We start from the raw sequence: 15,233 nt of genomic DNA on the forward strand, positions 1-15,233 counted from the left end.
TACTCTGGCAGCCATAATACCAGTAAAATGAAATACAGTTGAAATGTTAAGCTGATGCACACTACAGAGTCCTATTTCAGGAATTGCAGTCAGACATGTTGCCTCGTACAAGTGTGTGTTAATTTACCTAGAAGCGTAGAACTGCATGGCACAGTGTACATCAGTGTACACTGATGGCTAATTTATGAACCAAAAGGCCCAGATAAAAAGCTATTGAACCAGCTGCAGCAGTGCATGCAGTTCACAGCTCTCACTCATTTCCTTCAGGCAATGCAGACAGGACTAGTTAAAGCTTTAGAGCTGTGGACAAGGATGTAATGTTTCAGCAGGATATGTTTGTGTTGCGATCAAACAGAATTCAAATATTCCATTTTGGCAGTCAACATTCTAAATATTTCAGTAGATAATCACTAAAACGTTACACCTGTATTCATGTCATTAAGCAATGTCGCTTTTAATCTCCCACTAAACACTGTGGACAGGATTTTAGAGATGGCAACAACTGCAGCCTCAAAATGCTAAAATGCAGGAAAATGAAACTAAAAATGGCTCTAACAAATATTAAATTGTCTAACTTTAACTAGTTATATGCATAGTTACTAAAACCTTGAAACTAAATCAGAATCAGATGCCAAAATGAAACTGGTGGGAATTAGTTAATGTGTAGCCACAAAATAGTAACTCTAACTGTGACTTTCACCATAGTTCAGCCCAGAACAATGTCAGTCATAAAGGACACAAACACACACTCACTGCCCTGAAGTCAGGTATGATGATATTACAAAGCCAACTCTACAGCTATGGGGCCAAAACAAGTAGATATGTCAATGCTCATATCATGACTCGGTTACACACAGCATGACTACACTTTAAAAAGTGTCTGTTGTAAATATAGTTCAGTTTTGGAAAGGATCTTCTTGTCCAACAAGCATAAAATGTCTAACATGATGATGTCATGATGCAACATCACTTATATCTGATTCCACTTCACCAGTTAAAAGATGCACGTCTTCTCGCATATTTGTGAGAAATAGCTGAGGTGTGCAGTGCTGTGTCTGCAAACTGACTGGTCATATCACCATCAAACACTGCAAAAGTCTGTACAACCTTGTGACTGAGATGAGAAATGCGCACAGAAACTGCTGTGCTCTGTTGCAACTCTCCGCAGATGAAAACAAATGAGACAGGGCTGTAATATTCTCCTTTAGGTAAACTTTCTAACTCTCTTAACATCTCTACAGAGCTGCATCACTGCCAGTGCTTTGTCTTAGTGTGCTGACATAATCTGTGATAAAGAGAAAGCCAGAAAAGATGGCGTACCCCAGGAGTGGTGGCAAAGAAGCATCTGAAGAAAAAAGATAGAGAGCCAAGTGTGGAGCAGTTCAGAAGACATCAAAGACCATTTATAGAAAAAAGAGAGAAAGGACATAAACCTAAGGTGTGAACTGAAAATTTCATGGTTAGAGAATGTGTGTTTAGGCTTTCACGTGTTCGTGATTTTGATGGGTTAATGAAATGTGTTGCAAACTCACTGCATAATTCTAAAACCACAGAAAGGTCAGTTTTAAGTACCTGAACTAAAACTAATAGGGCAAGGGAGCAAGTAATATATTACTCATATTTGTAGATAAGATGTACTGAGGAAAGCATTAATGCAGGTTGCTAATACATTCATCATCTATACCAATTACCTGTAGGGCTTTGCAAGGGGGCTGGAGCCAATCCCAGCTGACAGTGGACAATTTAGTTGCGCAAATAATCTAACCTGCATGTCACTGGACTGTGGGTGGAAACTGTAGAAAACCCCTGTGGACATGGGGAAAACATGCAAAACACACACAGAAAGGGTCTGTGGTCGAACCCCCACAATATGAGCGTGTAAACTGGTTCCAGTGTGAATAATACCAGATGCACACATGCACAGAGCACACTAGAAATTACTGCTGATACTACAGTCAGTTATATAATGGATCTGGACTATGGGCTAAACCCTGAACGCAGGTGACCCTGCTGCTGGCCTAATTAGACCGGAGAGCACTGATCTGCTGGGAAAGGCACAAAGAAAGAGAGCACAAGCTAGTACAGTTGTCGGGACAATTAAAATTGTTTTGATGTCTGTTTTCTCTCTTTTTTATTTATTAAATTGAGACCGAGCTGCATCTAAAGCTCAGACATACGTGAGTGAGATTTCCTAAGATCATAACAGGATTGTAGAAGCTTAAGATCTGTCGCGGAAACTGGTCCCAGATAGTAAAGTGGCACAGAGTTCTGGGACATATAGCTATCAGTCAAAAGGTAACTGATGTAAATCCATTAAGAGGAGCAAAGGGGTTTACTTAGCTTGTTCTAAAATGTCCCTCAAACTAGTGATGTCTGTAGGTTTATGTGTTTCACAGCTGAGAAAGGAGAGAAAAGGAGAAACACCAACCCGTGGGCTTCCAGCAGGATCTGCACTCTGTGTCTCCTTCTTCCTCTGCTCATGAATCACGATGTCTTTCAGATGTTCCATCACCTAAAAGAGGGAGGTCAAAAAACATTACAGTTTGCTAAGCCAGCAGCAGCATTAGTAAGTAAAAAGAGGATGTTATTGTGGCTAATTTGTAGTGTAATCTGTGCATGAGGGTTGAATGCCACAATTTCTGATATTTAATATGTATCTGACCAATAGGACTCCATGACAACACCTCCCCTTAGCTACAGTGAGTGTGTGTGTTTTTGTGTGCACTCAATATTAATCACATTGTGGGAACAGAAACGTGCTTACACACTCATGGTGAGTGTTAATTATTGCTGTAAATTACTTAATTTTATAGTGTTAACTTGGTTTAAGGTTAGGGTAATGTCAGGGTTAGGTTCAGGCTAGAGTTAGGAATAGCCTTAAAGTTAAGGTTGGGTTAAGTCTCCAGGAAATGAATGTCCCCACAAGGAATGAAAACATACATGTATGTGTTTGTGTCTAAAACTGAGATTTGGCAGCAGCCCAGTGTTCCTATCAGAAGAATGTAAACAGACTGGACCCTCTAGTACTGTATGGAGGAGCTGAAGTCAGAGATGCATGCAGGCCATGAAGACAACCATTCATGGCTTTTATTTTAAAAAGCCATTTACAGAGTGTATGTGGGTTGAAAGGGTACTACACCACAATTTCTGATATGTAATATGTGCTGTATTCATAAATTTAATGAAACATTTCAAATTTGTTTCCATGTAGCTCCTGAAAACACTTAACACATAAAACACATGACTTGGAATCAACCTATATGTCAATTTGTAAATATATAAAAAGATGTATTGTACATTAAAGTAAGACTCAGTTCAAATGACTTTCACACCTTGTGGTTTTAGACATTTCTATATTACTTTATACTTTCAATATTATTGATTTATGTACTTGTTTTCAACCATGACACTTTATACTTCTGGAATCAACTGTTGCTGACTGAACTATAAAGTAACTGATCATACAATAGCAGGTTTTTCTCTTAAACTGTGTAGTTTTAACAACATATAAGAGGTATGTGTTTGAAAAGAAACATTTGCATTATCACATTAAGTCTTCAAAATAAGGTTAAATGTAGAAAGAATGTATTTTTGTAATAAGTACAGTAATAAATTAAAATAATTCACTTAGTTTGTGTTTCAGTGTTTCATTTTCTTAAGGTCCTAATAATTCACTAACTGGTAGAGTTTTAAGTTCATGAAAACATATACAGTATAAGGATGAAGATGGATAATGTTTCTCAACAACATTCAGTATCATGTATGGGTTTCAGAAAACAATTTTTAGTGACAATGTGACATGATTATGTCTTGTATAAATCCATGAACACGTAGACACTGGCAGTAATCATTACCCACCTTGTTGATCCAGGTTGTCACTGCATCTTCTGTGTCATATGGTGTTTCCACATCGGGGTCGCAGGATGAATACTGATGAATGCAGGTCATCACTTTCTCAACACTCACAGTCTCCACTGTATATGCCATCATCAGAGTATCAATCATTGCCAGATGGGCACTCTGGAAGGGAAAACCGTATAGACAAATATTTTGAGGGTGACAACAAGTAGCTGCTGATGCTTAGGTTTGGTTGATAACATGATAACAGAATTAGGATAACAAAGATGAATTTAAAAACATATTCTGCATGTTACAGACTGTTGCATTCAAGATGATACTAGAAGTGTATGGGTAGCATGGCACTAAAATGAAAGTTAGTTATAGAATAGGACCAGGACTCCAAACCCTACACTGTACGGTATGGTACATATGCAGTCGAATATTCCCTCGCGGCTGTTGCCCTGGAAACAAGAGCATCCGTCCCCAGTTACAAGACCCAGTTTGCTCACAGTGACTGTCTTTGAGAGGCCCGAATAACCTATTATACTTATAATAGAGTCTAATCGATAGAATTGGCATCCATTACATACTGCTATGTAACATCATGATCAATGTAAAGACTATGAAGATAGATCCAGTTTTGGACACAACACCATGGCATTCATCATACTCTAAATAACTGTGTATTTTTTTTTATCTGTCCTACTTTTCATTAGGTAAGACTGTGGTTGGTTTAAGTGTTATCAATTATTTTGTTAAAGTTTGTTAGTTAATCTAAGACAATAATGACACTCTAAAGTTATTATATGACTACTACACTTAGACTCTGCCCCCAAATAAACTATTTTGTGTTTTTACATTTCAATCTGTTTAATTATGTCTCATTACTACTGTTGGAAAAAATAATATTTTTAAAGTGCACAAGTCAATAATTGGAGACTGCTCACAAGTATGCTTATAACTTAAATGTTTTGGGTGTAAAAAGTATTTCAGCACCTTAGATTGGTTGTCACTCCTGCCAGCAGTGCTTCCTTTAACTACAACTGCATTTTTTTGTGTCCACAATCTTTCCCTATATTGACTTCCCCATTCATTAGGCTACCATTGTGTTGTGTACAATCCTATTTGAAAGTACTCAGTGCTAGACAGATCCTTACTGTACCAGTACAGATTAAAACTGATGATCTTTTACTTGCCCTCCTTTTGTTACTCACTGATATATTTTCATGTATCGTTTTTCATTTTGGAACACTGATACCTAATTTGCCTTGGTAACTAGCTCTGTTATGAAAGGCATATAAACTAGACTCTGTAGTGACATGTAATCAATAACTGTAATGTGGGCAGTGACATAAGATAAATGTAGTAAATCTTTCATAAATCACTTTCTGTGATCTGTGAGTTCTTCGATCCTACATTTAGCACATCCTACATTTCCCTCCGTGCTGTCTTGTGCATCCACCACACACTACTCAGGCACCAGAGTGCAAAATAGAGGCAGCAGCTTTTCCATGAGCTAGCCCAAATAATCCACCATAAAGTTAAACTGGCCTTGATGATCTACAATGATGCAGAACACCACAGCAAAAAAATGCACAAAATATTAAAAACACCAATTGAGGGTTTTTCAAGAGCCATGTTGTTTGATTTCTCTGTCACAGACAACTAATATGTCATTTATGCAAAATAGACAAAGTCAAACTATTTGGAAAAATGTCTGATTATTAGACTTTTGCTGTGTGACACAGAGTTAGCATAATGCTAAATATCCACTATCTCCGATCTGGCAACCCAGCAGCAATCTAACCCCATTTAATAATACACTGCCAAGATGTTTCTTATTGGGGTTCATTTAGCCTGTCCAAACACTGTAAAACATCATCCCAAAGACACACAAACAAATACACACACATCAGTTTGCAGAGCACAGTTACACATCTGCTTTATATTCTCAAAACTAAATGATCAACTCCACAAAAGAGCAATTTTAAAAAGGCCAAGGGACCTCTTTTCCATCCTGCACTCTCTCTGCTACTAAGCAATATAAGGATATTGATTTGGGGCTGCTGTGGTCTGATGAGACAAAAAAACAATCCAACAATACAGAGAATTAATTTTGTTTACCAGACCACAGACCCACTGTCTCTAATCATACTGAATGACACAGAGGCTGGTGTGGGACTACATCCCCATTCCAGGATTTGTGTTTTTGACACTGACACATTAAATTAAAAAAAAAAAAAATTATTTATACTTCAGCACCTAAAAATCAGAGGAAGGCAAATCTTATTCACCTATTTTTAATTCTAATAATGTATGAATTATTATTTATGAAAGCAACTATTGCTAGTATTGTTTAATATTTCAACACATGATGGCTAAAATCTCTTGGAAGGACTGACTGATGACTGAAACAAATGTGGGTAAATGTTTCCTCTTTCAGTTTTCAGGAAAACTGAAACGTGGACTGGCAATAATTTTGCTGTCTCTTGACACAGCATCAGAGAAGTGTTACGGTGCTGAAAAACCTAAAATACATCTGTAGATCATATTAACGTTTGTGATGACTTTGACTGTTTTATGAGTTGATGCTATCAGTATCTGTTCTATTTGAATAAATGTGGAAAATCCTGTTCTTTACAGGTCTTTTGCACTCTGATCATGAAGCATATGTAGAGATGTATGCTGCTACAAAACTGGTTCTCAGTGAGAATTCTATATAATGCTCACAGAAATGGTTAGTCAGTAGGTGTTCAGTTGACCATGTGTAAATGTCAGATGAAAGCTAGAGGGAAAAAGAAAGGTTTCAGTAACTAGGTGGATATAGAGCAGGGGTAGTGGTTACATGCCCAAAGAAAGGTCAACCCTTTCTCATTAGGGCAGACCTGCTTGTCATTTGCAATAAAGTTGCATCCTCTATGATATCCAATGACGTCATGTTTCCTGACCTTTAGGTTTGCCGAATACATATGCTTTCCTTCTGCAGCACCTATTTCACATTCAAACTGCTGAACTTCTATATCTTGGAGCTGCCAGGCACAACCTCTGTCCTCCACTGTTAGCCACTGAGCAACTGGAACATGAAGGGATTGAATGCCTTGCTTGGTGGTATCTATATGACTACAAGAGGGGAACATGTTGTTAATTCACTCCAAATGTATAATTTCTCAGGGATCAAACTGACAAATTTCTAATCAGAAATTGCTATAGTTACTGCTGGGATACACCCCAGACAGCCCACCAGTCCGTTACCACTTCATAAAGACAGACAACCATTTGCTTTCACACTTAAGGGACATTTAAAGTCACCAATTAGCTTAACTCCAAACTGCATGTCTTTGAACTGTGAGAGGAGGGTGGAGTACCCAAAGAAAACCCACAAAGGCACATGGAGAACATGCAAACTCCTCACAGAAAGGCTCTAGCATTTAACAGGGTCTGAACCCAGAATGTTTTTGTTCTGAGGTGAAAGTACAAACCACCACTAACCATGTTAAGGTATGTTTTTTTTTTTATCACAAACCAATTGCTTACATTCATACAGATGTGGATTCATTCATTCACCAAAATAAAAATACACACATTCTTTGATTTTTTTTACCTAAGCTGCATCTATAAATCTTGTATTGATTTATCAGGGAGCTAGAATATGCTCCTTTGTAGATAATATCCGGTTTTTATTATTCTGCTACACTGTATTTCCACCCAGGGAAATATGCAAACACCATTCATCCTTAATACGACTCCCTCCTTGGTGAACAAGGAGAGATGAAAATTCACCGTAAAAGCCTGATTTAACATTGCACAAAGGAAGTGCAAATACAAACCACAGCGACCTACAAAACATGGTGTCATGTATTTTACCTCACTGTTGTGTCTGTTAAATAAAATACAATTTCTCCGATCTGATCTGATTACTGTGACCTTAAACAGATATTCATAGAGAAAATGTGCAGTACTTCACATCCTCCTTACAGTTATGGATCTCTAAAATATGTTTCTGGATAATCATCAAAATTATCACACTGACTTCATTCTGCTTCAGATTGATCTGATTTTAGGTAATGGCTGAAATAATCTCTTTATCATGTCACACAGTATATCCTTTAGCATGCTACAGTGGTATATAGCTAATGACCAACCAGGGCCAGTTTTTATTGAAAGTTCAAGGCTCCACTGATAATTTATTATAATTGCCAAAAACGTTCCCTGGACAATGTGGGAGCAGAAAACAACCATAAAGTGAATGATCACCAAATGTCTACACAGCAGTCACAAAGACCTCCTCGGGACTGTGGAAATGGCCATAAACAGTGAATCAGCATTAGCTCAGAGGTAATGTAACTGAAATCCAGTCTGTTTTTAGTATTAAAGCTCTCCTGTCCAGGCCCAGAGGCTCCATTCATGCTGGGTAAGATTTCTAAAAATTGAATCTGTCTAGTTTCAGGTAACTTCACGCCAACTCAGCTGGACACGGAAAAGCACTCAACTGTGCTTCTGTCTGCTCTCTTATGAAGGTCACCATATGTGGTGTAAGTAAAAGGAAAAAAAATACTGTGAGAGTTTTAACTTTTTCCTATACATAGTTTTTTTGTATTATTTCTTAATGAAGATATGAGAAGCAAATATCTGTTTGCATTATCACTTTAAGTTTCTAATCTTTAGTTTTGCCAGGATAGTCCCTAGGGATCAGGCCTTTTCTTGGCTCCTAACAAAAATTTTTACCTGGTGATTTAAGTAGATCTGCGATGGACTGGTGACCTGTCGAGGGTGAACCCCTGCCTTTCACTGCTGGGATAGGCTCCAGCAGATCCCCGTTACCCTGGCTTTCAGGAAAAAAGCGGGTATAGAAGATGGATGGATGGATGGATGGATTTAAGTAGATTAAATGTCAGGACATCATCAAAGTTATTACAATTCAACTAAATCTCCATAGACATGAACATCCGTTGAGCCTGTGTGTTAATATGGACAAAGGTCATAAAGACTTAATTCAAACTGAACTTAACTGAACCATCCATCCATCAATTATCTATACCATATCTATGACCTTAGTAAGGTCATGGGCATCTGCTGGAGCCTATCCCAGCTCTTTTTGGGTGAAAGGCAGGGGTACACCTTGAACAGATCACCAGTCCATCACAGGGCCACATAGAGACAAACAACCTCACACACTCACGCTCACTCCTATGTGCAATTTAGAGTCACCAATCAACCTAACATACATGTTTTTGGACTGTGGGGAGACATGGGGAGAACATGCAAACTCCACACACAGGGTTGCGAACCCGGGAACTTCTTGCTGTGAGGCAACAGTGCTAACCACTAATCCACCGTGCTACCCTTCTAACGAAACCATTTAACTAGATAATGATTTAAACACAGTTGATCTGACGCCAGTAAGCAGGTTTTTCCGTATTTCCCCTAAACGGCTGGAACGCAAATCTGCAATCTAAATTAGGAAAAATACACCAATTGTTATCAAGACTCCTATATGAAACACAAAACCATCCCCTTTTCTGTCTTTTTTCAGCATTTGCTTTCTTTTTTAAATAAAGATCTGGCATGGCTCCTTTTTTAGCCTGCCCCATTGTGAGCAGAAATAAAAAATGCTCGCACACACACAATTGCAAGTATGCCCATGCACACTTTTGGATGCAAAAAACACCAACTGTGAGGTCTGGCATCAGTTGGGGGAATGATGCTTTTAAGCAACATACCTTCTCTCACCATATGCTCCAATCCCAACCTGGCAATTATATGGAAACCTCAGAGCTAGCCTTAGAACACTATCTGCTGATAGGATCACAGCTACCAGCCAGTGTTGAGCTAACCCAGGGGATATGCCTGCACTTCAAGCCCTTCCATCATGTTTGAAAAGATCCTTTGGATTGAAACAGTTTCATGTATGTTGGATTTTCAGTTCAATCTGGTACAATGAATATTTTCTCATTATCTCTAAAACTTATGTACTCCTTACACTTTATCAAAATAAACCTGATTTTCTATTCATGTCAGAGTCTCCATTTTGTGCTTTACAAAATCTCATTGCTTTGCTCTAAAATTGGGTTAAAGCTAATACAATTAATGTATTGTCTTCAGACAGAAGTCAAGTCAGGAAAATTAAGACTACATTATTGCTATTATGTAAGACTGTATGGTCTGTTAGACTTAAAATTCTTTGATGTTTAATTCATAGGTGAATTGAAACTGCAATGGAAATACATGCTGAAATAGTATAACCAATAATAATGGCAGTTAGGCCTAAATATAGAAAATACCTGCCTAAACCTCTTCACATGGCAAAGTCTATAACAGCACAAATTCTTAATGGATTAAGTGCTATTAGACCTCACCAGTGTTTACATTTCAATTCAGTAATAAGGACTATAGACGTGCAAAGTGAAAACGATTAAACAAAATCCCTGCTGTTAATTCTATAGAGGAAATGACAGATTTTTTGTACAAGTATAATAAGCTTACAGTGATCTAATAATAGATCAGAAGATATAGCATTTAAAGATTTTGTACGGAATCTGTACTTTCACTAGGTACTAGGCATTTTACTGTATCATATAGCGTATGCATGGTAAACCAACCACTATAGTAATAAAACCTTTTCCTGTTCTGAATACTTAACTCTGTCAGAACCTGTTTTTCTTGCACTGACGTAGATAGCCAACTAGTTAGAGAATAATTTTATACAGAAACGTTATTTTTCATGCATACATTTCATCTATGCTCTTATGCTGAGGGGTGAAAACAGAGAACCACTCAAAGGACTCCTGATCCTGCTTCTGTGGACTTTGCTACTGTTTATATTCAAACTGAAAAGCAAAATATTAATTAAAACACGAAAACAAGCAAACATAGCGTGAAGGTCTAAATCAAGTAGGCACAGACAGATGCTCAGAACTCAGGGTGTCATGTGAGATTCCATAATTTGCTTGCTGCCTATCTAGCCATACTGTGCTGCTGTGAGTTGCTTATGACACTGAGCATCCCTTCCATTCTACTGCTTCAGCTCATCTTTGTTCCTGGCACTCAGGTTGGCTCTCTGTTCTCCAGCCTGTATATGAGTTTTGGTGCAAGAGTGTACATCTTTGTGTGTCTTAGAATCATGTCTGTCTGCTTGTATGAAACCAGCATCTGACACTTCTCTTCCTCAGAGCTCGGCAATGCTCATTACTATTATCACTATCAATACACACAGATACACACCACGTGCTGTAGCTGCACATACACACTGCATATATGCCATATGCAGGCATAAGCACCCCCACTCTCGCGCCCACCTACACACACACACACAACACCCTGCCTACTGGAATGTAACCATGGAAACGGTGTGCCGGTCTAATAGGGGTTGTGATGGAGGCAGCAGAAGAGAGGGAGACAAACAGGAAGAAGTCTATTCATCAATGCCATACATGAGTTGATGAATCACTTTGTGACATTAAATTTAAACTGGCAAATGGTGTTTTATGAGAATGATTCAATAAGTTTCATTATTAGATTACATTTTATTTATTTGGTAAGTTATGGCTGAACTAATAGCCATGCCTATTATTGCTATTTTTGTGAAATAATGAATATCCTTATTTGTTCTTAGTATACAAGTTTAAATGATTTTAAGGATTTATTTTGTTGTACAGTACTGAATTCCTGAATTTCCCTTCAGTCATGAATAAAGTTTATCTTATCTCTCTTATCATATCTGAAAGCAGAGGGCTGACAAAATTTCATGAAAACCTTTACTATCTACTGCAATCCAACACAACTATCCTGCACCTATGCTTTGCTGATCTGAGCAGTTTGGCAGAGTTTGGCAGAGTAAATACAGGCAGGGAAGTGAACCAGCATTTCTCGTAATCACTGCAGAGGTGCCCTTGAGCAAGTCATTTAACAGTTACTGCTCCAGTGGGGATGTCAGATCAGACTGTGTTGTTCCTGGCGGCTTATATGAATGCCGAGCTGAGCACTGTTACAAAAGACAGTTGATTGAAACTACTTGGAAAACAGTCCTGTTTCTATATATTAACCATCTTATCTGTGAACTCTTCCTGCTGCATACGAGGAGCATGTCCATGCCATTCTAGACTGTTTAATTAGAGCCTTGGGTACCTTGACACACTTAGATACAAGACCTGCATGTGTGGGCACAGAGAAATTACTTTCATTCATCATCTAGGTTCCTTAGTTTTTAGGGATTTTGACGTCATTGTCATCCAAATCAGCGCTGCCATAGCAACAAGGTTAGACATGTCAATTCTTCAAACCAATACATTGGTCTTTGATTTAGTAATAATCCCAAAGCTGCACAAAAAAAAGAGATCTCTAGAGAGATTTCACTAAACACTTTTTTTAAATTGTTTTTTCAAAGTTTTGCAAATTAATTCCCCATCACCACAAAGATGAACACAAAGTCTGACACTAAATCATAGAATAGAAACTAGAATGATCAAACTTAGCAATTAAAAGTATTTAGGTAATGACTTCTAGCTATTATCATGCTCATAGCGGTGCTTTACGTTGAGCTGTAATGGTAGAATGTGAGCTGTAATGCTAGAACAATATTTTCTGAATCTCAGCCCACCTCCGCATCTCTCCCTCTTTGTGTGCACTACAGGTGGAAGAGAGTGATGCAGAATGTGTGTAGGCGAGTGAGTGGGCGGTAACTGCAATTTGGATCCTTCATATGTGGGAATCCATCACATGGATGAAGACAGAAGGATGAGTGGGCAGAATAGTGACAGAAAGAGAGAGTGACATAAAAAAACCAAGACTACAATGCAAAGTCAGCTTGGCAACCAAGAGAAAATGTGAGTAAATGTGCTCAGTTATGACATATGTCAGACGAGACATCTACAGCATCTGATGTTACTGCTGACTGACCAACTAAAGCTCTCTCAAACATTTTTTAAAATTGCTTATTACTTATTATGTTGAAAATTCATATTCCATACGCAGACTTCTGTGTAAAAAAAAAAAAGATGCTTAGCTAAATCAGCAAGAAGTTGCATTCAATGACATTAATAGTGTTCAGAACATAGTGTTCATAATAGCTCAGCCTGGACAGTCACCTTTTCAACCAAGTTCAATTTTGAAACTGTTTTTAAGTAACAGATCTTTTCCCCACATAGGCTTTCAATCCAATATGCAGCAGACAACCCACATCAAGTGTCTCTCATAGTCTTTAACAACCTCATAGCAGGTCACATTGTTCTCCTCTGCTTTCCCAAGTGAAATTATTCAAAGGTCTTTTAGCATTTTTAGAGTTATTGCTTTGAATGAAGATGCATTTAATACACTGTGTTGTAAAAAGCACTCCATTTTTAACAAATCATTTAAAGCCACAGACGGTGAGACAAACAAACCAAGAGCATCTACTGCTTCTGTTGGTGATGGAGAGTTATTTGGAAAGACAAAAATGCAGAATGGATAAAGCAAAATGGGAATGGATAAACAAAATGTGAAATGTGAATGATTAAAATGGATGAATAGTGGAAAAAAGGAAAAGTACAGAGCTAAGGACAGATGGACGCATGTGGAAATTAAGTAAGAGAACATGAAATGGAAAAGAAGAGAAAAAGACAATTGGATGATGGGCAAAGATTCAGAGTAGAGGTTGAAAAAAAAAAGACAAAGGGGAAAGAAAGAGAAAGGTGTGATGGTGATGGGTAGAGGTAAGAATGAAACTAAGCTAATAGGATAAACAGTAGGGTTGGAAGATGGAAGGCAAAAGACAAAATGGAAAAGGGTAGTTTCACACTCTCCTAGCAACTGATTTTTAGATCCACAATAACTTGCTCACGCACACGCACGCACGCACGCACGCACACACGCACACACGCACACACACACACACACACACACACACACACACACACACACACACACACACACACACACACTGTCACTTTCCAGCAAACCATTCAATCATGCTGGGATAAAATCAACTGTAAAAACTATCAGCTCTAGACTAAAAATATATTTTAAATAAGTGAAAAAAGTAGTAATCAGTAATACTCCAGTTCTTTGGCGCAAGCTGTGGCTGCTATTGTGTTAAGCTAAAGAGCATGGTGAGCATAACACATATACACACACACAAATACATACAAACACACACACTTAGACCAAATACTTACTCACATACAACACAAAATGCTTGAAATGTAAACCTCAACAAAACTTAAATAACTTTGGAATTAGCATAGAAGGGAAATTAAAACAGCAAGGCTCTACAAACAGACTGCAGGCAAGCTGTGCACTAATTGTGTCTCAATTGCAATTCACTGAAGCAATAAAACCTCCCATTGAGACTTTACCTCTAAATAATGAGGATCCCTCATTCTCACTGGTGAGCTCCCATACAAAGAGATAGAGATGAACGATAAGGACAGTGAAAGATGACACAAACACGTAGGGGAGTGGACGCCTTAAGGTACAAGTCATCTTGCATCTTACAGGTTTAACAATTTGTACACAAATGAATGGGAGAAAATGCTGTCAGTGGATTTTTCCTGTTCTTGAAACCTCTTTCCTGGTTAACTAGAGCTTAAAATACATGCTGGAATAATGCAAAGAGGAAAGTGATAATGTACATGAAATTCTACTGCTGCAAATACTTCAAATATACTTGGGGAAGTTCCAAGATGTGATGACCACCATGACATAATAATAACTTGATACTCTCAAAGCAGGAAGTTGAGTGTTTTTCCATTCAAGCCAATAAAATTACTTTAGAAAAAAGAAAAAAAAACCCCTCCTACCATCTGCAGTGGCCTTTTTCGGAGATCCCTCTCAGTAACCATTCTCTCCTGGTCGGTAACGTAAAGTCCACGCTGAGCCAGTGCCTGGATGACAGCATCGTGGCCCAGCAAGGGCTTGGCAGCATCACTCTTCAGAATGAGGCTGCCAGCCCTGCAGTAGAGGTCTGCAGACAGCAGGAGACTTGCCACAGGAGGCTTCAGGTGCTCTTGCTCGTACTGGTCTGTATAGAACGGATCTTTCAAGTCATCTGGGATGCTGTCTGTATGACAAAGGAGAAAAGGTGTGATTTTGGGTAAGAGATTTCACCACCTTTCTGGGCTGCTCAATACAAAGAACATGTTACCAGTGTGTTTACTCATTTATACTCTAGATGTTAAAATGATGAAAACCTAGACTACCGGATGTTTGTAAATTCATACTCCATTTTTAACAAATGCAACAAAATACTTTGTTTACTGAAAAGAGTAATATTAAATAAGATCAAGGGGTACACATATGTCAGTTAGAAAAAAAGACAAGTTAAAGGAAATGGAAGATTAAAATAGGAGAAACAGCCTCAGTGAATGTGCTAAAACATGTATAAGTGTTTTTTTTTCTTGCCTTTAATATTGAATATTTAA

The 15,233-nt window shown here is 38.1% G+C and overlaps 1 protein-coding gene across 2 annotated transcripts in view; it reads right to left on the reverse strand.

The window, feature by feature from the left end:
- The window catches only part of camsap2a (calmodulin regulated spectrin-associated protein family, member 2a), a 42,124-nt gene that overhangs the window by 23,652 nt on the left and 3,239 nt on the right, over window positions 1-15,233 (reverse strand). For both annotated transcript variants that reach the window (XM_026323771.1, XM_026323770.1), the window contains exons 2-4: window positions 14,613-14,872; window positions 3,859-4,020; window positions 2,429-2,512 (exon numbers count right to left, since the gene is read on the reverse strand). In XM_026323771.1, coding sequence (XP_026179556.1) covers window positions 2,429-2,512; window positions 3,859-4,020; window positions 14,613-14,872 — 506 coding nt within the window. The remainder of the gene's footprint in view (window positions 1-2,428; window positions 2,513-3,858; window positions 4,021-14,612; window positions 14,873-15,233) is intronic.

Source organism: Mastacembelus armatus, chromosome 4 (genome assembly GCF_900324485.2).
Source record: "Mastacembelus armatus chromosome 4, fMasArm1.2, whole genome shotgun sequence".
NCBI classification, from domain to species: domain Eukaryota; kingdom Metazoa; phylum Chordata; class Actinopteri; order Synbranchiformes; family Mastacembelidae; genus Mastacembelus; species Mastacembelus armatus.